This window comes from Cebus imitator, unplaced genomic scaffold (genome assembly GCF_001604975.1).
Source record: "Cebus imitator isolate Cc_AM_T3 unplaced genomic scaffold, Cebus_imitator-1.0 Scaffold186, whole genome shotgun sequence".
Taxonomy (NCBI): Eukaryota; Metazoa; Chordata; class Mammalia; order Primates; family Cebidae; genus Cebus; species Cebus imitator.
The window spans coordinates 3139260-3163225 of record NW_016107501.1 but is presented as its reverse complement, the minus strand read 5'-3'; the positions used below and the strand labels follow the sequence as shown (position 1 = coordinate 3163225).

At 36.0% G+C, this 23966-nt stretch overlaps 1 protein-coding gene across 1 annotated transcript; it reads left to right on the top strand.

Moving 5' to 3' along the window:
- Nucleotides 1–5932: 5932 nt before the first annotated feature.
- On the top strand, nt 5933–11532 carry DMRTA1 (DMRT like family A1). Its single transcript, XM_017546031.2, has 2 exons — nt 5933–6841; nt 10121–11532. Exons 1-2 carry the CDS (start codon nt 6181–6183, stop codon nt 10966–10968), a joined length of 1509 nt encoding a protein of 502 aa, XP_017401520.1. The 5' UTR covers nt 5933–6180; the 3' UTR covers nt 10969–11532.
- The last annotated feature ends 12434 nt before the right edge of the window (nt 11533–23966 follow it).

Genomic DNA, 23966 nt, shown 5'->3' with positions numbered 1-23966 from the left:
GGGTTGCTAATGAGTCAGCCAATACATACCTTTCTGTATAACATGAACAACTCCACCTAACAGATTTCTTAGTGAGTCTGTATTACAGAGGTAGTTGCCCTGATTTCTGGGGAGAATTAGAAGTTTAATAAGGAGTTTTAATATTAGACTACTTTGAGAATTTGACTCTCTGAAAATCTGTTTTCTTATTTATAAAATTAGGATAATATAATTGGCTTCAATAAGGTGACGGTGAAGATTAAGTGACATAATGTATCTAAAGTCCCAAGCACAGTGCTTGAAACGTAATAAGCAGCTCTTTGAAAAGGTAGCTATAGTAATTAGAAAGAAGATTTTTTTAGGATGGTAATGTTTTATGAGAGAAGTTTTTTGGTTGTCTATTGTTTTTTCTCCCTAATTACTTCACCTAGGATGCAATATTTAATTAAACTTTTTACCAACATGCTTCAATCTTTAATATGTGCTTATTTATTCTGCTGTAAATTTTAACAGCAAAATAAAGAGCTTTCACATACCTCCTGAATAAAACTGTATTGCTGTCTGTTTAAGGACTGAATTATGAAGAAATGTTTTCACATACATTAATTTATGAAGGTGGGTTCTACTCAGTGTAAAACAAATCATAATGATTACCACATTCCTTAAGCATGGATCCACTTAAAATATCCTATGAGTTAAAAAAAAAAAAAAAAGAGTTTCGTAAGTTCTGAGCCCTATTTACATGGTAGACTTAGCCCCATTGGGGCAAAGAAGCTAAATAAAGAGCATAGCTTTTGAACATGTAGATATACAATAAACCACAATAGCACCAAGGTTTCTTGTTATACTCTTTAAGTCAACAACACTCCTTTATAAAGAACTGTTTAAATCAGCAAGTTCACAATAGTCTGTATAATTTACTCAAAGAAAGATCAGGTAGGGTATGTTACAATGATTGGAGCTTTGGCTATGCTTTGCTTCAATTCTCCCCCAATCATACTTAACCAGAAATTTGCACAATGGTGATTATCTTTCTAAGAGCTGAGGTGCTGCAGAATTATTTCCCTTATGGAATTTTGGGTTATCACTGTTATTTTAGAAGAAGGCATAATTGATTTCCCAGTAAGAAAAAACACTGCCACTTAAGAGAAAAAGAAAAAATGCAAGGGATGATGATGAAATGAATTGTATATTAGAATTCAAATTCATACAGCCTTGTTAGGAAAACTTCACTAAGTTGTCTTTCCACTTTTGTCTACAATGAGCTGTATATTTATGTGTGGTTCTATTTCTAAACTTCTAGCACAATGGTTGATTTTTTTATCCATACACCAGTATTTCATTGTTTTGATTACTATAACTTTGTAATAATTATTAGAAAAAAAGGTAATGTTAACTTTGAAACTTTATTCTTTTTCAGAGATGTTTTGGCTATTGTAGTTCTTTGCATTTCCATGTGAATTTTATAATGAGTTTGACAGTTTATATTTAAAAACTCTATTGACATTTTGATTGGGATTGCATCAATTTAAAGATCAATTTAGGTAGGATTATTATTTTTAAAATGTTGAGTCTTCTACCCATGAACATGGTATATGTCTCCATCTGTTTAATTTCTGTCAGTAAAGTTTTTAGTTTTCAGTGTTTCACACCTTTTATCAGATGTATCCCTAAACATTTTATATTTTGAATGCTACTGTGAAAAGGTTTGTTTACTAAATTTAGTTCTTCATTGTCGGGTTTTATTTCATTTTATAGAAATACAACTGAATTTTATATTTATCTTATATCTTGCAGTCTTGCAAACATCACTTCTTAGTTCTAGCAGCATTTTTTTTTCTATTTTCATAGGATTTTACAAATAGATGATGGTTGTGTCAACTGCAAATGAAAGAGTGTTATACCATTCTTTCCAATTTGAATGTCTAACTAATTTCTCTTGCCTGATTGCATTAGACAGAATTTCCAGTATATTGTTGAATTTAAGTGGTGAGAGTGGATATCCTTGTATTGTTTCTGATCTTAGGAAGAAGGCTTTTAGTCATTCACTATTAAATGTGCTGTTTGTTCTATTTTAAAAATATATAGGTTATGCAGGTTGAGGAAGTTCTTTCTATTCTTAGTTTGCTGGGAGTTTTTTTTTTTTTTTTTTAACTATTATAATTTTTTGTGATGTTAGTCTTATTTTGTTATCAGGGTTATGTTAACGTATAGAAAGAACTAGTAAATATTCCATGATTTAAGAAATTTTCTGTAGGAGGTTGTGTATAATTGGTACTATTTCTCTTAAACACCTGGTAAAATTCACTAGTGTGGACATCTGATTCTTGAATTTTCTTTGTCAGAATGTTTTAAGCTTTGTCAATTTATTGGATAAATAAAGGGCTTCAGTTTATTTATTTCTCCTTGAGCAACTGTGTTTTTAAAATAAATTGGTCTGTTTTACATAAGTCATTTAATTTAATAGCATAAAGTTGTCTATAATATTTCTCTTTTATTTTCTGTATAATCTGTAGTGCTTTCACATGTTTCATTTCCTATATTTTTTGATTAGTTTAGAGATCAGTTTTATTGATCTTTTCAAAGAACCAGCTTTTCGCTGCATTTTAATTTAAATTATTTTTCTATGTTCTGTTGCATTGCTTTCTTTTCATTTTTAAATAATTTTCCTTTTTCTACTTATTTTGGTTTAATTTAATGCTCCACTTCTAGTTTCCCAAGTTGAAAACTGAGGTCATTGATTTGAGATTTCTTATTACTAATATAGGTGTTTATTGATATAAATGTCTCCTTAAAGTAAGGCTTTAACTGCATCCCACAAATTTTGATATGTTGTATTTTCATTTTTACTCAGTTTAAATACTATTTTCCTTTATCTTTCTCCTTTTGAGTTATTTTAAAATGTGTTATTAATTCCTATACATTTTAGGGCTTGATTTTTTTCTTTTATTGGTTTTTGATTCAATTTCATTGTGGTAAAAAAGCATACTTTGTACAACTTGAATCTTTTTATTCAGGCTTGCTTTTATGGTCCAGAATATGATTGATTGGTAAATGTTTCATATGTACTTCAAAAAGACAAGCATTCTGCAGTTGTGGAGTTGAATGCTGTACTGTATATATTTCATTGGGTCTATCTGTTGACAGTGTAGTTCAAATTGTCCACATTTTTACGGGTTTACTGCCCATACTATCAATTATTGAAAGAAGATGTTGAAATCTGACTATAATTGTGTATATATTTATTTCTTTTTAAAGTTGTTTTTGCTTCTTGAATTTTGAGGCACTGTTATTAGGTGCATATATATTTAGAATTATAGTATCTTAATTAATTGATGTCTTATTTTTATGAAGTAAATATTATTCCTAGTAATAGTATTTGCTCTGAAATCTATTTTGTCTTATAGTAATATAGAGCTACTTCAGTGTTAGGGTAAAACAAAATTTTTTTTCATTTAATTTCAGATTTTCTATTGCTAATATATTAAAAGCACAATGATCGTGTATTAGACATGCCTGCATTAAAGTTATAAATTATTAAAGTTTAAATGATCTTAGAAATTATTTAACCCAACGGTCTCATTTGCAACTGAGTAACCAAGACCAAAAAGAGAGAGTTACTTTTCAACACCACAAATCCAGTCATTAGAAGTGCCCTTACCTTCTGTCAGATACATTATTTATTAACCCGTCTCTCTTAATTTCCTGGCCAATAATCTTTTCTCCTGAAAGCACTGTCATCACTTAGGCAAATCACCCAAAGTCCAAGATGGGATACTTACTATGAAAATAGTTACATTTTTAATACCAATTTTGGTATTAAAATTTTGGTTCACCAACAAATAATTTTGGATACCTTTCTCCTATATTTGCTAGAATGTATAAAAAGTATGTAGTCTTAGAGTTCATTTAAGGCAAGGAAGTTCTTCCAAAATATAATAAAATTCTCATTTAGCATTTGAAATATTCCTAAATATTAATATTTAAAAAAATTTTAATAAAAGTAATATATGTTGATAACCTAGGCATTAGGAGCAGTAAAATATGTATCTCATTATATGCATTATGATTTAGGTATGTTATCTCATTTAATCCTCAAGTAATCATATGATTATTCTCATTTTACAAATGAGAAAATTGAGGATCAGAGTTAGATAAAGTAACTTACTAAAAGAGGATCTATTATTTGAGAACAACGGTTTTTGACTGCAAAACCACCAAGGTAATGTTTTCCAGACCTCAGTTTATTTTGCCATGTACAGATTATCTGCATCACTCTTCATTAAAGCTGATAAATATTTAACATAAATACATTTACTTAAAAACTATTTTTACTTCATTGGATGAAAACTAGTATCACTTTCCATAATTATAAGATAACTTTAAACATCAAATAAAAACAGAAAAATATTGCTAAATTCTAGGTAAACATTTTACTTTCTGCTCTTTGTTGTTATTATTAAAACAACAAAGAAAAACACAATTAAAAGGTTTTTTAAAAATTTAAAAGACATACTTGCATTAAGCTGAACATTCCCATTATGCAACTAGAAGTTCCTAAAAAGAATAGAAAAGATATCTGCTTTCTTACTAAGTAATTCATTGTATTTTAATGATCCATGTAGAACTAATAACTCATCTCTCATAGGATGGATGTGAGTCCTCAGGACATCACTGAGGCAGGAGTATCTTGAGCAAAGATAAAGAGTTGTGAGAAAGTTTGGGTATCTTAGAAATCCCAAAGGTTAGGAATTCCTTGAGTGCTAATTCTGAACATTGTATGTAATTATCACCTTCAGAGTTTAAGACACAGACCAAAAGAATCAGAATACATTATGTAGATTGGAGTGCCTAACTCTTTTAAAAGTTCCCTAGGTAGTTCCAGTTATTAGGAAGGATGGAAAACCTCTCCAATGGGATGCTTGCATGAGAGGATGGTAGTGGTGATGATGGTGTTGAGTAGGCTTGCAGCAGAAAGGCCAGATAGATCAGCAATGTCTGCTCTGAATGTGAACAGGTGGAATGGTAAAGTATCATTATTACTTGCTATCTTAGGACTAGAAAGTGAATAATCTGTCCAAGGCAGTTGGATACCATCTTGAAGAGCACGCAGAGCGCTAAGGCTACCTTCCATTAATAATAAACATTCATGAATTTTCTACCTCAGATGCTCTTTCGATTTAAACACCTTATGATCTTTTTTTATAAAGGCATTAAATTCATATGTGAAGAATGCATTTGTGACAGTATATTTAAATAATGATCTAAACGACTTTTCTCAATACTTTACAATTGACATAAGTATTTTTGAAACACCTTTAACACAATTGCTGCCTATAAATATTTGCAGAGATTTATAACTTTATTTAAAGCAGCAGCATTTTAAAATATAATACACACAATCCATATTTGCACGTGTCAATAAATAGAATGCATGAAAAGAATCTGAATGTGAATCAATTCCCTTCATTATTTTTCCATTGTTTTGATGCTGCCCTAAGACCCTTTTAGAATAAGGCATGTTTCTGGTAACAAATTTGTAGTCTATCAGGCCGTGCTCGCACTAACACTGGCAAAGCTGCTGCAGTCATGAAGACTTCATCTGGGAACCTGAAAGAAGTCAAAATCCAAAGTTTCAAACTTTCTTAGGAGAAGCGTGGAAGTGGGAAAAGGAGAAATTCAAACTCTGCTTAATTTTAAAAGGGCAGTAAGAGCGGACGCTGCAAAGACCAGTTTACAAAAGTAGTCGTCGAAACCTCCTGGGAAAGCAAGAAAGAGAAACGGGCGTTTTGGGGGGAGGAGACATTGGCAGCCCTTCGGCCGGTTTCGTCGCCGCCTCTCCTCCCAGAAGGTTTCCACTCTCCGCCCCGGGCCCTCCCCCGCTTCCGCGCTTGGCCCGGAGCCCGGGTGGGCGGGGTAGCCTCTCCAGCCTCGCCTTCTCGGCTGGAGGCACAGGGGCATTAATTGACTTAGCGGCCCGGGACTGTGCCAGGCTCACGGGACAGCTGCACCTCTCAGCGCCTCCAGCTCCGGGACGCGGTCGTCCGGACTCCGAGCGGAAAGTGTCAAACTTTCGTCCGTGCGCAGGTGGGGCTCAGCAGGACCCCGGCGCGTCCTGCCCGGCTCCCCCAGCCTCTCCGCAGGGTTAGCTGCGCTCAGCGCACTTTCCAGTTGCGACTCCAGGCCGGAAACTTCTCGGGAATGGAGCGGGCACAGTGTGGCGGCAGAGACCGCGGCGGTAGCGGCCGACCGCACCTGGCCCCGGGGCTGGTGGTGGCTGCGCCTCCGCCCCCTTCCCCGGCCTTGCCGGTACCGTCGGCGATGCAGGTTCCCCCAGCGTTCCTGCGGCCGCCCAGCCTGTTTCTGCGAGCTGCGGCCGCCGCCGCCGCCGCCGCCACCTCGGGAAGCCGAGGCTGCCCGCCCGCTCCAGGGCTGGAAAGGGGGGTGGGCGCGGTGGGCTGCGGATACCCGCGGACGCCCAAGTGCGCCCGCTGTCGCAACCACGGCGTGGTGTCGGCGCTCAAGGGCCACAAGCGCTTCTGCCGCTGGCGCGACTGCGCGTGTGCCAAGTGCACCCTGATCGCCGAGCGCCAGCGCGTCATGGCCGCCCAGGTGGCGCTGCGCAGACAGCAGGCGCAGGAGGAGAGCGAAGCCCGGGGGCTGCAGAGGCTCCTGTGCTCGGGGCTCTCCGTGCCCCCCGGGGGTCGGGCACCCGGGGGCGGCGGCAGAGCCGAGAATCCCCAGGCCACTGGCGGCCCTGCGGCGGCGGCTGCGCTGGGACTCGGTGCCTTGAGACACGCCAGTGGTTCCGCGACCCCCGCTTTCGAGGTTTTCCAGCAAGATTATCCTGAGGAAAAACAAGGTGAGTTTGGTCTTTCATTAACTCTTTGCTCAAGTAAATGGTTGTTCTGGAAAGAAACTTTGAAACAAGCACGTGCCCATAGGCGGGCAGGAATAGTTGTTTAACAGAAGCACTTTAAGTTCTGGGGAACTGCTCTGCAATATGGACACTAATGAGAGTGCGAGAGACCCATCGCCTTCACTTTGGAGGCGTTTACTTTTCGTTCCCTTAGGTGATAAGATAATGAAAAAGTAAAGAATGAGTGATAACAAACGAGCAATTCACCCTAGGGGTAGATCTATTTGCGCGAAAGTTGATTTGACTTTGACTGTGTGAGTAGAACTTCAAGCAGGCATTGAGCGAAAGCTTAGTGAGAGGTGCTGTGGTTGAGTCTCCTCTGTACTCTTTCGAGACAGGGTCTCACTCTGTTGCCCAGGCTGGAGTGCAGTGACGCGATCACTGCTAACTGCAGCCTCGGCCTCCCCGGGCTCAGGTGATCCTCCCTGCTCTGGACTGTTTTCAGCTGTAAAACCAGAGCTGATTTTGCATGGGAAACTCTGATAGTTGGGTATGCAGTTCTTTACTACCTGTTGGGGCAAACATTTGTTGCAAGCTTGATGTGGGGAAGATACTGAAATCTATCACAGCGTTGTCTTTTTCTTCCTTCCTTCCCTCTAAATTGTTTTTGTAAATTGTCATTTGTAAAACCATAAGAATTTCAAAGTTTAATATTAGAGGGTTTTTGTCTAAGTTTTCTTTTTTTCTCTCTTATTTATTGACTGCAAGTCAGTTGCCTTCCTTTCCTGTGTTAGGAGATATGATTTTGTGAACTTCATAGCCCTCCACAGGGCCTACTAAGCAGTGGAAATGTCATTGTGATTTTTTTTGTGTGTAAGTCCAAAACTTACACAAAACTTATGAAGTATTATATGAAATCATATGATAGCTATACAGTAAACTATTAATTAAAAACCGTCCTTGAATTGTGAAAATTGCAGATCTCAACAAATCAGAGACTGTACTTTTGAAAAATACTGGTCTGTGAATTGAAATGAGGCATTCAATTCGGAATCAATTTTGTGTTGGCGCATGCCCCCCTTTTGCACATATTCTAATTTCAGTAAGCAAAACAGATTTTATACAATTCTCATGAAAGATCAAGGGTGCTAAAGAGCAAAGTTATTAAGTGTAACAGCTATGAAAGAGAGGTAAAAGTTAGAATTCCTGAAATTACACCAATGTGAAATGGCTGACAGCCCCCTGTGAGACATTGATTTATGTGATTTCCAGTTGGTACCAAAGTGTTCTGTTTTATAGAGCTAATTATTTTATTTTGTTATTTGCCTCAGATGATGCCCCCTCCCCCATAAAAGGCACACTAATGTTTGAAAGGCTACTTCAATAGCTTTCTAAATTGACTGCCTCCTCTTACACAAAAGCCATGAACTGTGGTAAAATAGTCTATTTAATTTACTCATTCATTAGACAAAGACTAACAGTGATTTTGAAGTGAATGACCTTTTCCTACACAAAAGAACCTTATAGTCAAAAGAAGGCAGACTCTATGTATCCAAAAACTACAATACAATGCTTAATATACAATGATAAATGCAATAGAATTAAAGCAAGCTGTAGGATTTGAGATGACAGAGAGATGATTTTAAATGGTATCGTAATATTTTAAAGACACCATGTTTTCTAAACAATCTTATGCAAACTGGTGTTTCATTACATATATTGTGCTATGAGTAAAATAAGACATTATTTTATGATTTCCTGCATAAATTGCTATGGATATGAAATGTTGATATTTGACATGTTTGGGGGGCATCCTCATTGAATCATATTTATAAGTAAAGTGGAATGGAGGACCAATGCTAATTTGTTTCCACTTGGCAGATTTCATTAGAAAAGTATTATTGTATTATTTAAAGTTGAAAATACTATAGAGTGTTGGTAATTTTGCAGTAGCGACATTCTTTCATCCTATGCTTGTGGGAATAGCATATAGGAAGAGCATTTTGAACTTCAAAATGCTAAATCATACACATTTTAATTTTAAAATAACCTGTAGATACTTCTTTAGAATTTAGAACTGACTGCTTCTTAAGAAAACTGGAGAAAACATGAGACTATTATTGTAAATCATACTTACAAATCACTGCTTTAGGCAATATTTGTTTTACGTTCATAAACTTCGTAGAAAAAAGAAAGTTGGACAGAATTATCTACACACTCCACTTTACAGTTGACTCTTACATGTATATCTCTAGGACTATAGAAAAATGTAAACCAAAGCAAAAGTTACATGGTGAATATGGCTATTGTTATTTATCTGAAGTTAGCCTGGCAAAGGGTATGAAAATATTCTTGTTTGATTAATATGCTCAACATGTTGAGATAGAAAAACCAGAACTTTGTGTAAAAGTATTTTTAGAAAATTGCCCATAACATTGGAGGAGGGCTGTGATTTAAAAGCAAATGCCTAATATGTTGTTTTTAAAGGACAATTTGAACATTAATATGGATTGCAATAGACTTTAAAATAGACTTTGATTTTAAAGTCTGTTATTGATATTTCTTAAGGACTGAAAAAGAAAGTACATGTTTCATAGAGGATTATGAAAAATACCATCTGTATCATCTCTCATAAAATGAAATACGCACACTCTAGTATATTTGGGATTGATATAGCAGTAGTACTTATTGGTTTAAATTTGAAATGAAATGAACAATTTTTTTGACATTATTCAGGTAAATTAATCATAACCTGAAATATAAGATTAAAAAATTGCTGAAATTTAGCATTAGTGATTAAATAGAATATTCATTTTCAAACTAAGATTATTCCTTTTATCCCCTAGTCATTTTATTTAGTTCTTTTTTCATAGTGTCATTTTGAAAAAAATATCACTTAGATAACAACAAAATAGGTGACATTTAGGAAGATCCCACACAGCCAAGATAGGAAGGTCAGTGTGCCATATTGGTGTTGTAAGAACACTTTGGGGTAACAATACACTCTCATCTTCGGATTCCTAAATATAACTGTATTTTAATATTGTAAATCTTCATGATTCTGAAATGATAGAATAGTATATTTTTTACTATTCTAGCACCTGCATTTCTGAATAATCTTTTAAATTTGAGTTACTCATTAAAATGTCTTGGAGTACATAAATACTACTGATTATTATAAGTGAATGAATTATATCATCCAGCATTATTTTTGAGTGAGTAGTACTATGTTCTGGAAAGTTTTCCCTATATTTGATTGTTTTTTTTTTCCCTTTTCTCCAGAACAAAAAGAGAGTAAATGTGATTCATGCCAGAATGGACAACAAGAACCAATCTCCAAATCCCATCAACTTTCCCTGGGATCATCTCCTAGGTCTAATGGTGTCATTGGGAAACAAAGCATCAGGTCATCTATTTCAGAATACTCCAACAAGCATGATAGTATCCTATCTTCTCATCCTGGAGAGCAATCAGAAGGTGAAGAGAGTCCCAGGTCCTTATCATCCTCTGATCTGGAATCAGGAAATGAAAGTGAATGCGTCAAAGACCTGAGTGCGACCAGGGCCAGCCTTCCTACAGTGTCCTCAAGACCAAGAGATCCTCTTGATATCCTTACCAAGATTTTCCCAAATTATAGGCGCAGCCGTCTAGAAGGCATTCTGCAGTTCTGCAAAGGGGATGTGGTCCAAGCCATTGAACAGGTTTTAAATGGCAAAGAACACAAACCAGAAAACAGGAACCTAGCAAGCTCAGGAGAACTGGAAAGCACAGCCTTTCAGAGAGCTTCAAGTTTTAATCTTGCGGGAATTGGTTTTGGAACTCTAGGTAATAAATCAGCTTTCTCTCCTCTTCAGACTACTTCTGCATCTTATGGAGGTGACTCAAATCTCTACAGCTTAAATCCTAGAGTAGGCATCAGTCCATTAAGGCTGGCATACTCTTCTGCAGGAAGAGGATTATCTGGTTTTATGTCACCCTACCTAACACCTGGGTTGGTACCCACCCTGCCTTTTCGGCCAGCTTTGGATTATGCCTTTTCAGGGATGATTAGAGATTCTTCCTACCTTTCCAGTAAAGACCCAATAACTTGTGGTAGACTGTATTTCAGACCAAATCAGGACAGTCTGTAATGTATATGCCCATTCCCCCTTTCTGGAGTGTTTCTAGAAGTATGCAATACATGCATGTGCATGCACATACACACATATCCATTAATATACTTCAGTAAGTATGTGAATAGATTATGAGGTTTTAAAATGCTATTTTTTTCACAAGCAATATAATTGGCGTTAGATCTGAAGACCCATCGAATTTATCAAGTGAAAGAAGTAAATTTGAACATTATATGTGCCTTGAATAAAGCTATTTCAGGAAATATTTACTTTAGTGAATTTTCTCCCTAAATTATCATTTGCAAAAATGTTTTATTTTAAAAACTATACTTGTTTTTATTTTATTGAAAAGTGGAATTTTTAGTGATAAAATAAATTTGTAAGTATAAAGCAATCCATCATAATATAAACCAAAAGGAAGAATTGAACAATTAAGGCAATTCTAAGTAATTACTACTTCAAAACATTTTATTCTGTCCCTTGTTCATAGGAAAGAAAAAAGTTATTCAAAGTATTTTAAAAATATTTTATTTGCACATAGGTGATACGTAATGAATAAACCATTGGAGCAATTTGAAGTTATGTTTTCTGAGTGTTTTGTTTTTCAATCTTAGCTTCCATTTGTGAAAACAAGTGCCGTTAAAAACCGTTTCTCTTTAAAGTTAACACTGGATTACAGACTACGAAGTAAATCTTAGGAAATGATACCGCGCCATCTCCTGGCCGCTATCACCAATTACAACTGAGCTCTGTAGAGTACATGAATTAGAAACATTGTGTCCAAAGAATAAACTGACCGTGTTTTCAAATAGTCACTTTGGATTATGCTACATTAAAATTTTCATACTGTAAAGTGCACGTCTGTGGTTGAGAGTTTCAAACTGTAAGTGTGCTTATGCTTGTATCTGGGGAAATATCCTTTTCTTATGGGGACAAGAATATATGGCAGCCATTCTGAAAGGTAAGAATAATTTTATTCAGAAAACTAAAATAGCTGCTCAAATAAATATTTATTAACTGAAGATAGTTGATGCTTAATGCAGTGAGGAGAGACATAAGATTTCCAAAGGGGAAAAACTGCCACGAAGTTTCAGAGGTATTCTTGCAATTTTAAACATACTTTTTTTCCTGCGTCTGGCACATGTGAAAACTATTTATTTCAGTCAGTGGAAAGTCCCTGAGGAAACTGCTTACAAAACAATTTCTAGAACATTTTCTTTGTATGTCATCATTTTTTTGAAGGACAGTAGCTTCATTGTTATTAAAAATAAATGGAAACCCAGTGGTGGTATAAGATAGTTGATGAATTAGAGATTGTTTAAACAATTTGAGCAGCATGACTCACTAAAGATTTTTAAATTATATGTATATATGTGTGTGTGTACGTGTATATATGCATATATATGTCTATGCACCTATAGATTAAAGCCCTATAGGTTATATTATTATGGAGGCTTTTTTCATGAAGCCAGTAAGAATGTATTTCCAAGGAATATTTTGCCAGAAAATGTGATATTAAGTTACTTCAGAAAACCTTATGCTGATTTAGGATGTAAATGTGTTTAACAGGTTATGCATTAATTTTAATGGTGTGAATTTAAGAAAGCAGATCTTGAAAATGTTGATGTTCTCAATATTCATTTATTAGAAAAAATTTTAGATTCTAAGCCTAAATCATAGTATAATGTCTAGCAAGTAGTTGAAATTCAATTAATATATACTGAGTAAGAAACGCTTACATATAATAGATCTCTTTGAGACCCTGATAAAACTGAAGAACTCTACAAAATGGCCTACAGACACACAGTTTTGCATACAATTTCACTGGGTTCTTCAATCTCCTAAATGGTATTCAGGTTAGATTCCTTTGTGATTCTTCAGTTGTTTCTATTGCATTAATCCACTTACTGAAGGCTATTTTTCTGAAAAGTGCTAAATCCTATAGAGGACACTGATTGTAAAATATTTTGCTCTAAAGGAAGTTACATTATCCAGTAGAGATATGGTTTAAAACAATAATCCTATAGTTACTGCATTATTATGTGGTCTTATGATGTGCTTGTATCTGAGAAACTGAATTGCTTTTGAACTTGGAAGAACATCCATTTTGGGCAGTATTCATATTTATAATATAATTTTATAATCATAAAAGTTAATTCATATAATGCTTACACATTCCATACCCTTTATAATAATATAAGGACCTAAAATAGGTTATTTGTCTAACAACTTAATAGTATGTGAGGATACTGATGCTCAGCAGTAGAGTTTTTTCTCCCTAAAGTTAGTAGTATGAGTCATCTGGAGTAGAATTGTTATACTCACTTCAGCAACTTCAGACTCCAAGGTCTGAGGAAGGATTCATGTCTGTTTTGTTCATTCACAGCTTTGTACAGTGTCTGATATATCATAGGTGCTCAAATACTAGGTTTTCAGTGTCCGAGATAAATAAAAGATAGGAAATATTAGCTTAAGAATTTATTCATTCAATACACATTTAATAAGCACCCTATTTCATGCCATGCACTGTGTTAGACACAAGATATAAAGAAGTGATTAAGATAAGACTTTGCCTCAAGTTGTTCACAGTCTATATTGTCATGTGTACAAAAACAACCAATCAACCAATGTCGGTATTATTTGACGATGTTGGTACATCAGTGAGTTCTTTGTAATCTTGATATTCATGTCCATGGATGTTGCTTGAAGCCTGAACTCCTAAGCCACTGATCGGTGGTGAGAAGAAAGAGGGGGTAAAATGCTTTAAGAGCTGGCATATGACAAAAATGAATTGGTTTTATCCTGTGTCATTTAGAGGGCTTGGGAGGCAAACATTTCATAGAGTATTCAGAGGAACATAAGGAATGACTTTTTCACAGTTAACTGCTGTCCAAGAGTGTAATGGCTGCCTTGTACGATAATACATTTTGTACTCATTGAAAAATGCGTGTAGAAAATACCAATCAGAGACCTGATTGATGGGATTTTTCATTACTGGTTTAATATCATGACTGAATCATTTTGTAGCTCATTAGAAATATGGAAAGCATTTTTTAAGTAAATAGGTAATGAAATTTCAAGTCTAAGGCCATGAAAATGAAAACACCCTACCATTATTTGTCAATAAAACACAGTGCAGATTTGCTCATCAGAATTTTACCTATGTGATAGTCTCCTGAGAGTAGGCAGAAAAGACATAGAACACAGTACATATCTTACAAGGGATTAAAACTGACAGAGGTAGTGTAAGGTATACAGGCATGAGTGGGGCTTAAAGAGGACATGGAAGAGCACCGCAGACAAACGTTAGGACATTTTCTATAAGGTAAATACCAATATGTCTTCCTAGAAGAAGCATTTGTTTTGGAGTTGTGGAAACCTAGAATGGACTTATCGATAAGGTTTGGACAGGTTACTTATACTCTCTGGACATTTATTCTCAGTAAAACAAGGGTAATAATATTTAACTTGCAAGATTCATGGAGATAAAAGCTTAAATAAATGGCAGAATACAGTAATACTTATATACTGGATGCTAAATAAATAACTCTCACTGTTATTACTTTGTATTAAGATATAATCTTTGCCCCCTGGTGGCAGTCTCTCAACAAAGAGTACTGTAATTGCATTGAATCCACTTAGTGGATATGCAGCCCAAAGGGCAGCCATCACCAGAACAGCATACAGGCTTTGTTCCAGGCTTCCTGTTTGGTTGTTCATTTCATAGGTGAGCCACAATTTTGTAACGTATTAATGTATATGTTATTTGGATTACTTTCAGGGCTATCTGAAAAAAATAAACAGCAAAAATCATAGTTTGTGTTTATGCTACATTTATTAGTCAGGGTTTGCAGGAAAACAGAGTTCTTGTAATATGTGGAAATAAAGGAGTTACAGAAATTTAAACTAACATAAACAAAGGAGGAGCTTGACAATGAAAGCCTGGAAGAGGGAAACTGGTAGATTAGAGAAAGATTCACTCATCTGCTTGAAGCACTGGTGTGAGTGGACAAGGGGGAACTGAAAAATCTGTGAAGTCCACATGTCCAGTCACTGAAATGGTTTTCAGCCAGGGGTTCTGAAGGGGGCTATGGGAAACCAGTGCTTCTGTGTAGGTTCTAGTTCTGTTGGTCTGTGAGTGAGCACCTGGTGGTGAACCTATGCTACTGTGGGTCAGTGAGGTCAGCAGGCAGGAAGACAAGCTGGATGTGGACTAAGGAAAAGTGAGGACAGCCTGGAAATCACTGGGTATCCAAGCTTAATGACTTGTGTTTCACTTCTACCTTAAAAATCTCACCACAGTTCCTTTTTTGGGCCAATCTCACTTTGAACAATACAGGAAAGGGAATTCGGAGAAATGTAATTTGTAGTCAACCAAATTGACAGTAGAGTCTAGTACAGTATACCGCTTGTCAACACAGCTTTCGTAGTCACGTATGTTGACCATATTTACTTCCAAATAAGGACAAAAACAAAGTCATTCTTTTACCTGAAGTTGATACAACTATTGTGTACAACAAAAACACACTAGCCACTCCCCAAAAGAGAACACACAGAGTGACTTACCTAGCTATGGGTTACGCTAATTTTTCCTTTACTCATTCAAACACTCATTTGAATACTCTGTAGCTTTAATCCTGAGATATAGGTAACCACTATTAATACATATTTTGTTAGAGTAAGGAATTGGGGAAATGGAAAACATACACACACACACAAATACACTTACTTTGAAACAATAAATACATAATGAGCCCTCATGTTCAGCCATGGGATCATAAGAGGTCATAAGATCACAGATGGTATTTATAACTTCCTCCTACGCAATTCATATTTTCTCTGCTCCCTGAAAGTGTCTCAGTTAATTGTGATTCCTTACTTGGTAGAGTGACCCAAATCCTGGTTCCTGATGCATCTATATCATTATAGTCTTGCCTCTATTAGGTTGTTGTAGCTTTTAATGATCTTTTACCACAAAATAGTGAAAGACTAAGGGATGTTCTAGAGGATCTTCTGAATACTGGGAATTCTACCCCTGCCTCTTTCCTGTTGTTTCTGTGTCCGAGGTGCCCCAAATAGCCAATGGTAGTCGTGGATTCCAGTACAATGTTGTATTCTCTCATGAATTTCTACTTTGAGAAGTAAGATCTCTGAATCTGAAAGGTCCAAATTTGTACAAAATGGAAACAAAAATATTACATGTATCCTTAGGATTAATGTGAAAGGAGTCATTCTCATATCGACCCTGTGATTCCCAGACTCATGAATACTGAGCATAGGAGAAACATTGCTACATATTTATAGCTGAGTCAAAGCATATCTTACATCTAGGAAGACATTATTGCAGCCCCATAGAGTGCTTTCACCAGTTGGTGCCATATCTGAGTCTTCCAAAGACCATTCCATAATTTTATTAGACCAGCTGTTTTGGGATGAAGGGAACATGAGGATACTAGTAAATTCCATGAGCATGAGCCCAACATGGCACTTCATTGCTATAAAATGAGTTTCTTTGTGAGAAGTAATGTCATATGAAATACTATAAAGGTGAATAAGGCATGGTGTAAGCCCACAGCTAGTAGTTTTAGCAAGAACATTAGGAGTGGGAAAGGCAAAACCATATCTAGCCTAAGTGTTTTTTCCCAGAGAGAACAAAGAGGTGCTCCTTCAATGATGGAAATGGTCCACTGTAATCAACCTGCCACCAGGTGGCTGGCTGGTTCCTCCAGGGAATGGTGCCATTTCAGACACTCAGTGTAGATCTTTGCTCTTGGCAGTTTGGGTAGTCAGCAGTGGCTCTATCCAAATTGGCCTTAATGAAAGGAAGTCCATGTTGCTGAGCCCATGCATTAGCTCCGTCTCTGCTTCCATGATCATTCTCTTCATGATCCAACTGGGCAATTTTCAGAATAAAAGAATGGATAATCTTGTGCATAAGATTTTTAAGATACTCCTCTTGTGAAGTTGCTCTTTGGTAAGCATTTATGGAGGACAAAAATATCCTCATATTTTGTGCTCATTTGGAGAAGTCTTTCTGCATGCTTTTTCTCTAGACCTTGTTACTGATTTTCCAGTCTTGTTTCTTCTAACTTGCTCACCATCCAGCCAAACTGTTAATCAGTGCTCACGACTCATTCTAGATATGTACCTGTATCCGTATCTCCTGCCAGGCAACATGAACAATCAGGCATGTAGCTTGAAGTTTTTCCCACTGGAAACATTTTCTTCACTACTCTGCTTTGAGGCCACACCTGTAGTGCCTGATCTGTCTACTTGAGGTAGTGCCAGAATAGTGAGCAGAGCCATCTGTGGACAAGGATAGAATTGTTCTTCCTCATTCTGCCATAATAGACAACTCCACATGAGAGAGAGGAGGCTGTGTGGCAGGAATAGAAGCCCTGGGAATTTAAGCCACTTTCCATGCAACTGATTTGTGACTTCAAAATGTTTGGAGGAAAATTCATCTATTGTTTCCACTTGATGGAGTACCACTACATAAGACTTGGTGAGTCAGATAACACTTTGTTAATATGAATATTTATGGTCACCTGATTATTTGATGGCCAATATTAAGTGTCAGGACGCTGATGGGAACCCATAACAAGGAGGAAGCTGTTCCTCAAAAGAAGAATAATTTCCTGTTGGGAAAACAAAACTTTTCTCCAACTCTAAGAGCATTATACTGTGAATGACCTGTAAAGATCTGCCACAGATTTCCCTTAGGATCTCTAACTGCCATAGACACTGCAAACCCTACTGATCTGCTGGATTATATGGCCCAAGTGGCAGGGAAAGTTGAATGGCCGTCTGGTTTTGTTGTAGAACCACACTGTAGTCTGGGCCTGACTCAAAACTGGTAGCTTATTGGATTATTTGGTAAATGGTATGAAGATGCCCACACCAGGTATCTATTGCAACCGAAATACAGAGCTCCACCTCTTAAAGGTAGCAGATGTCAGATACAGAAACATGCTTTTCATCTGGTAAGAGATGTTTCAATATGTACCAGGCCAATACCACAGATACTACATGCTTATAAATGTTTATAGGATTTACCCTTCCAGCTTCTGGCATGCATATGTCTGGACGAGATATCTAGAATATTTTCTACCTTCTGCTTACTGAGTTCAATCAGAATGATATCTGTGTAGTAGACTTGCTTGATGTCTCATAGAGAGGAGAAGCAAACAATTCCTGGTGGACTACGTTGTAGCAGAGGGTGGGAGAGTTGATATAGTCTTAAGGAATGTTATGAAGGGGTGTTACTGCTTCTGGTGGTTCTCACAAGTGTAGAGAAAAAGTATGACATCAGTAGCCTAAAGCTACAAAAAATAGAGGCTGTGTTGATTTGTTCCAATAAAGCAACTGTATCTGGAAGTACAGCTGCAGTTAAAATTATTACCTAATTAATTTTATATTGTTCTACAAGATCCAACTGCCTTCTCCATGGGCCAAATAGGTGATCTGAATGGGAATGTGTTAGGACCCCTTCCATCCTTGATTGTGGCACAAACTTTGGTAGTCCCTCTAGGAATGTGGTATTGCTTTTGTTTCACTGCTTTGGGAGGGAGAGAAGTTCTCAAGACTCTATTTGATATTTCCAATTGTAATGTCCTCAATCTGCAGGTCAGAGACCCATTCTGCCAGTTTTAAATGTGTATCTTCCAAAGATTCCAGAAATGAGGAAATAAATGTAGGATCGTTTTGGGAACCCCTCAGACTCACTGTGAGATGGTCTTGAACCAAAATGTCATTGATGATCAGACCTTACTCGTCGCTTTAAGACCTATCCAGCCTGGTGGACCACAGTGGCAGTTTAGGCTTCTAGAGAATAGTTGTTTTTCAGGGAACTCTGAAAAGTAGGGTTATCTATCTTTTCTTAGTGTAGAGTCTCTTGGTACATTGGTTTAGGTTCTTCTGGAGAAAGCTAGGTTAAATATCTGCTGTGTAAAGTACTGAAAGTATAACAGAGTCTCTATTCAAGCGTCTCCATCTTCACTTTCTGCAGGAGGCTCTGGGTCTATAAAGAGGTTCACCTCTAGAAGTATGTTGAGGGGTCATTACTTTTATTGTGATAATTCAAGACAGCCCTAGCTTCATTAGACCTACAGCTTTTCCACCTATACAAACCAAGTATGACTTTGTTAACCTGCACACCTATTTCATTTGTAGAAATACAATGCAAAACATCTCTGCAGGTCACATTATTCTGGTAATTGCTTTAGCACAATTTAAAAAAAAATAGAATTCATGACCTGGCGCGGTGGCTTACACCTGTAATCCCAGCACTTTGGGAGGCTGAGGCAGGTGGATCACGAGGTCAGGAGTTCAAGACCATACTGGCCAACATGGTAAATCTCCGTCTCTACTAAAAAATACAAAAATTAGCTGGACATGGTGGCTCGTGTCTGTAATCCCAGCTACTTGGGAGGCTGAGGTAGGAGAATTGCTTGAACTGGGACCCGGGAGGTGGAAGTTGCAGTGAGCTGAGATTGCACCACTGCATTCCAGCCTGGATACAGATCAAAACTCCATCTCAGAAAAAAAAAAAAGTAGAATTCGTGTTCGTGTCCATCTTGTATCTGTCATATAACTGCCGCTTCTTGGATTTCACTACTCCTGGATTGCATCATCCCTTGTGAATTCAGGGAGTCTCTTTCTGGCCACAAGTCTCATAGATATCCCTAGCATACAGAGAAAAGCCACAACAAAGGACTTTGATAATGATGGTGCTTTCCTTGCCAAGGGGGTACCATCTTTGATGTTTGCCTGGGGAATATAATTAACAGGCAAATAAGCAGTTAATATATAATAAATCCATTCCAACTTTTAATCTCCAAAACCCATTGCACATGATCTTGCCAGAGTGGCATAATAGAGGGGGCACAATGGAGGTGTCTAATGGAAAGAGGTTTTCTCTATGTAGCTGCTACTTCTGTGAGTCCTCAGCCAAGCACCTCCTGGTGAGAGTGAGGCTACTCCTGGTCAGCAAGATCAGCAATTAGGATTATAAGCTCATTATCTAGTGGAAGAGAGAGAGGACAAGTTAAGACCTGCTGGGTACCTCTGAGTCTGTCATTGAGTTTTATTGTAATACTTTCTCACTGTAATGACTTCTGCTTTCTTTCCGCCTAGTAAATCTTGTAGAGTTCCTCTTTGGGCCAACTCAAACTTTGAAACATATAGGGAAGGAAATTCTGGGAAACTTAGCTTCCAGTCTTGACCAAATTGGCAGAACAAAATTAAGCAGATAAAATGTTACAAATTTTGTAGGTTTTCAATCTTATAGATTTATGAAGCAGTATTTTTTCTTACTCTGAATCAAAGCTTGGGCACATACTAAATGTAAAGAATCAATAATAGTAAATGCCTAATGTCTTTAGGCTCACCTACTGTTGGTTTCACTGTCTTTAAAAAAATTATTGTAGGATAATTTTAAAATTACTTGTCATTGTAAGAAATAGTACAGAAACATCCCATATACCTTTTACCCACTTTTCTCCAATCTTAGCATCTTGCATAATTTTAGTGCAATGTCACAACTAGGAAGGTGACATAACCCATGGATTATGCATGAATTTCATTTAAGACAACATATAAAGTTGAGGAGATTTTTGGCATAGGAAAACATCATTTTAAAAGATCATTCTAGCTGTGCTGTGGAGAACAAATAGGCAAAGAAGGGAGCAAAAAAGTACATTTGGAGGTTATTGTGTAAACCAGATAAGGGAAGACAGTGGCTTAGAAGACGATTGCTATTTAAAAAAAAAAAGAGTTGGAGGTGTGGTAGGTAGTAATAAGATTGTAGGTAGATTTTGAATGTAGAAATTGTAAGATTTGCTTAGGGATTCAGGTGTAAAAGAAAGAAAGTCACCAAAGATGCTTCTACAGTTTTGTTCTAAACAACTGGGCTGAATGGTGTTCTTATTTACTGAGATGAAAAATACTATAAATTTGTTCATTTTTATGCCAGTCAGGCAGTCTGAACATTTTCAAAATATGATTATTATACAGGCCAGACATCTTTCTGGTCACAACAGGATTGTATTAAAAAGTTTTTGATTGAAGAAAAACCATAACAACTTTTTTCCTCTAATCTCCTCCTTTCATATGCTATGAAAGTACTCTTAGTAATTTGTAAGTAGAGAGTAAAATTTCAATGAGTATTGTGAAAAATACTTAGAGGTGAGTGATAGTTACAAATTAACTACTACACAGTGTGATACATCTTAAGAGATTGAGAAAAGAATATTTGTAGCTTTAAATAAATTACTTTTCAAAAGTTTAAAAATAATCAAATAATTTAACTCAAGAAGCTAGCTAAAAATAGGTAATGAATCTGAGAAAGGAGAAGGGAATTATATAGGGAGAAGTAGAAATTAATAAAGTAGGAATTAAATAACAAAGGTGAAGGTCAAAAAAGCAAAAACTTATTCTATGAAAAGACTAATACATATAGAAAGACTCACCAAGAAAGAAGGAGAGAAGGCATAAATACATAATATTATAAGTGATATAGGAGATAGAACACCAGATTCGGTAGAGAAGAAATAAATCATAACAATAGTATTTATGTTAATTTTTTTGAAAACTTATGTCAATTATAAACACTTTTAGAAATTATTTAAAAATTGGCGAAGTTGAGAAGCCACCATTAATTAAATGGAATATGTAGTGTAAAAAGTGCAGGCCTCTACTCCCATGGGAACATCCAGTCTGTGGTGTTTCTGGCAAGGTTTATCAAACAGGCAAGGAACATCTAATCTCTATCTTATGCAAAATCTTTTAGAATAGAAAACAAGAGAGAATGCATATTAAACTTCACATCTGAGGTATATCTTGCTACCAACACCTGACAAGTGCTGAAAAGGAAAATTTATTTATGCAGAAATCTTAAATGAAGGAATTTAGGAAATCAAAGTCACTTGTATATCTAAAAATAATGTACATTAACCATATATTCCAGAAATACAGATCTTATTGGTATAATTTTTTACATTAACAAATTAAAAAAATGTTATTTACAGATATAGAAAACATTTAATAAATTTCATTGCTAATTTATATGAAACCTTTTAGATTACTAGGGATAAAAACTGTGAATAGATTCAGCTATAAGAAACAGAAGTTTTAACTAATTCTTACCAAACTATGACTTTAAAGTTGTTGAATGATTGCCATATGCCTACCTTGTGTGTGTGTGTGTGCACATGCATGTGCGTGTGTGTGTGGTGAGTGTGTGTGTATGTGTGTGTGTGTGTTTGTGTGGTTTCCCTCATGTTACAGAGGACAGACTGAGGAACAGAGGGTCAAGAAATCTAAGCTCATCTTGCAAGTCAAGCAGAGGAGCTGAGAGTTGAACTTCACATTTGGACAGCCCCTATCCCAAGTTTATACTCTATATGACTTGTCTCACACTAAAGTAGGTAAAGCAGGTAAATGTTATAATTACATAATTTCATCACTCAGGAGACATTTAGTCAGTGGCTCAAGGATATCAGAAGTTGGCATGTTGTGATTCTTTTGTTCTCTCTTGGTCACAATATGTCTGTCATAGTTTCAGCCATCACATTTGTGTTCTTGATAACAGGAAGGAAGACTCAGCAAGGAGAAAGATGTGGCACCAGTCATGTACTGATAAATATTTAACAACATCCTCAGGTTACCAGGTGCTGGAAAACATCTCTGATTATAGCAATTGCCTATTTCCACGGTATAAATACTTGAACCATGACTAGTTTTAAGCTATCAAACTGATGTCATTGAATGAGATTTGGGAAGAAATGCACACCATAGGTTGTCTTGGCAAGCATGGGTTGGCTCTAGGGCATGGCTTGGTGGTGCCTATATCAGGAAAAAAAAAAAAAAAAAAAAACTATCCCCAAAATCTCCAGCAGAACTTTGCTCATGTCTCAATGACAAGAGTAGTGTCACATTACCCACTACAGCTCTAAGAAATTATATGTTTATTTGAGCACATTGCCACCTCAAATAAAATTGTGAGAAAATGCCTATTTATTAGAGAAATAATATTCTGCTATTAAAAGGAATTTTCTTAATTTAATGTCATATTTAATGGCAACTCTTTAGAGAGATCTTAAAGTGCAAGAAGAGTCACTCTTACTGCTTCTATTGAGCATTGTACCAGAAGTGTTTGCCAATGCAGTATAATAAAAAAAGGAATAATTGTTAAAAAAATAACTCAATATTTTCAATTGCTATGGTAAAAAATAGAAGAGAAGCTAGGAGAATTGTAACTAAGGAAATAATTCAATAAGATGATTGGTTATAAGCCAAACAGACAGACAAAATCAATAGCTTTTCTCTCTCTATATATATATAAAGCTATTGATATGTGTGTGTGTGTGTATATATATATATATATATATATATACACACAATAGCTAGTTAAAAAATAAAATAAAATTTAATAAAATATAATAAAAATTAACATTCATAGCAGGAAAAAAAAACTATGATTCCTAGGATCAAAATGAACTAATATGTATGAAAACTTGAAAAAAATTATGAAATGTTTCTAGAGAACATAAAATAAAACTGTAATAAATGCTATGGAAGAACATAAATACTTAACGGAGAATGCTCAAAGAAATACAATGCTCAATTAGTAAAGTTGTCTATTATTCCTAAAGTCATTTGGGAGACATTTTGCTAGATACAAAAGCTCAAGAACCAGAATACTTGGGTTCAAATTCCAGCCCCACCACTTACTTGCCAAATAACCTTAGGTAAATTATTTAGCTTCTCTATACTGTTAGACTTATCTTTTAAATCAGTTAAATGGGGATAATGCTAATAATTGTATACTTACTTCATTGATCATTTAGGTGACTGAAAGAATTAATACATGTAAGAGATTTAGAGCAGTTCCTGGCCCATTTATGTACACATGTATTATTAATCTATAAATCCAACACAATTTCAATAAAAATTTCAGAAACTTTTGTTGAGTATGACACTCCAAAATGAAAATAAAATAAAAAGCCAAAAAAAAA

What these genes read in the sequence shown, in the direction of transcription:
- DMRTA1 (XM_017546031.2), top strand. Translation starts at nt 6,181, where the DNA reads ATGGAGCGGGCACAGTGTGGCGGCAGAGACCGCGGCGGTAGCGGCCGA. An exon ending in TTATCCTGAGGAAAAACAAG is followed by an intron (nt 6,842 to 10,120) that starts GTGAGTTTGGTC and finishes CCTTTTCTCCAG; the next exon opens with AACAAAAAGAGAGTAAATGT.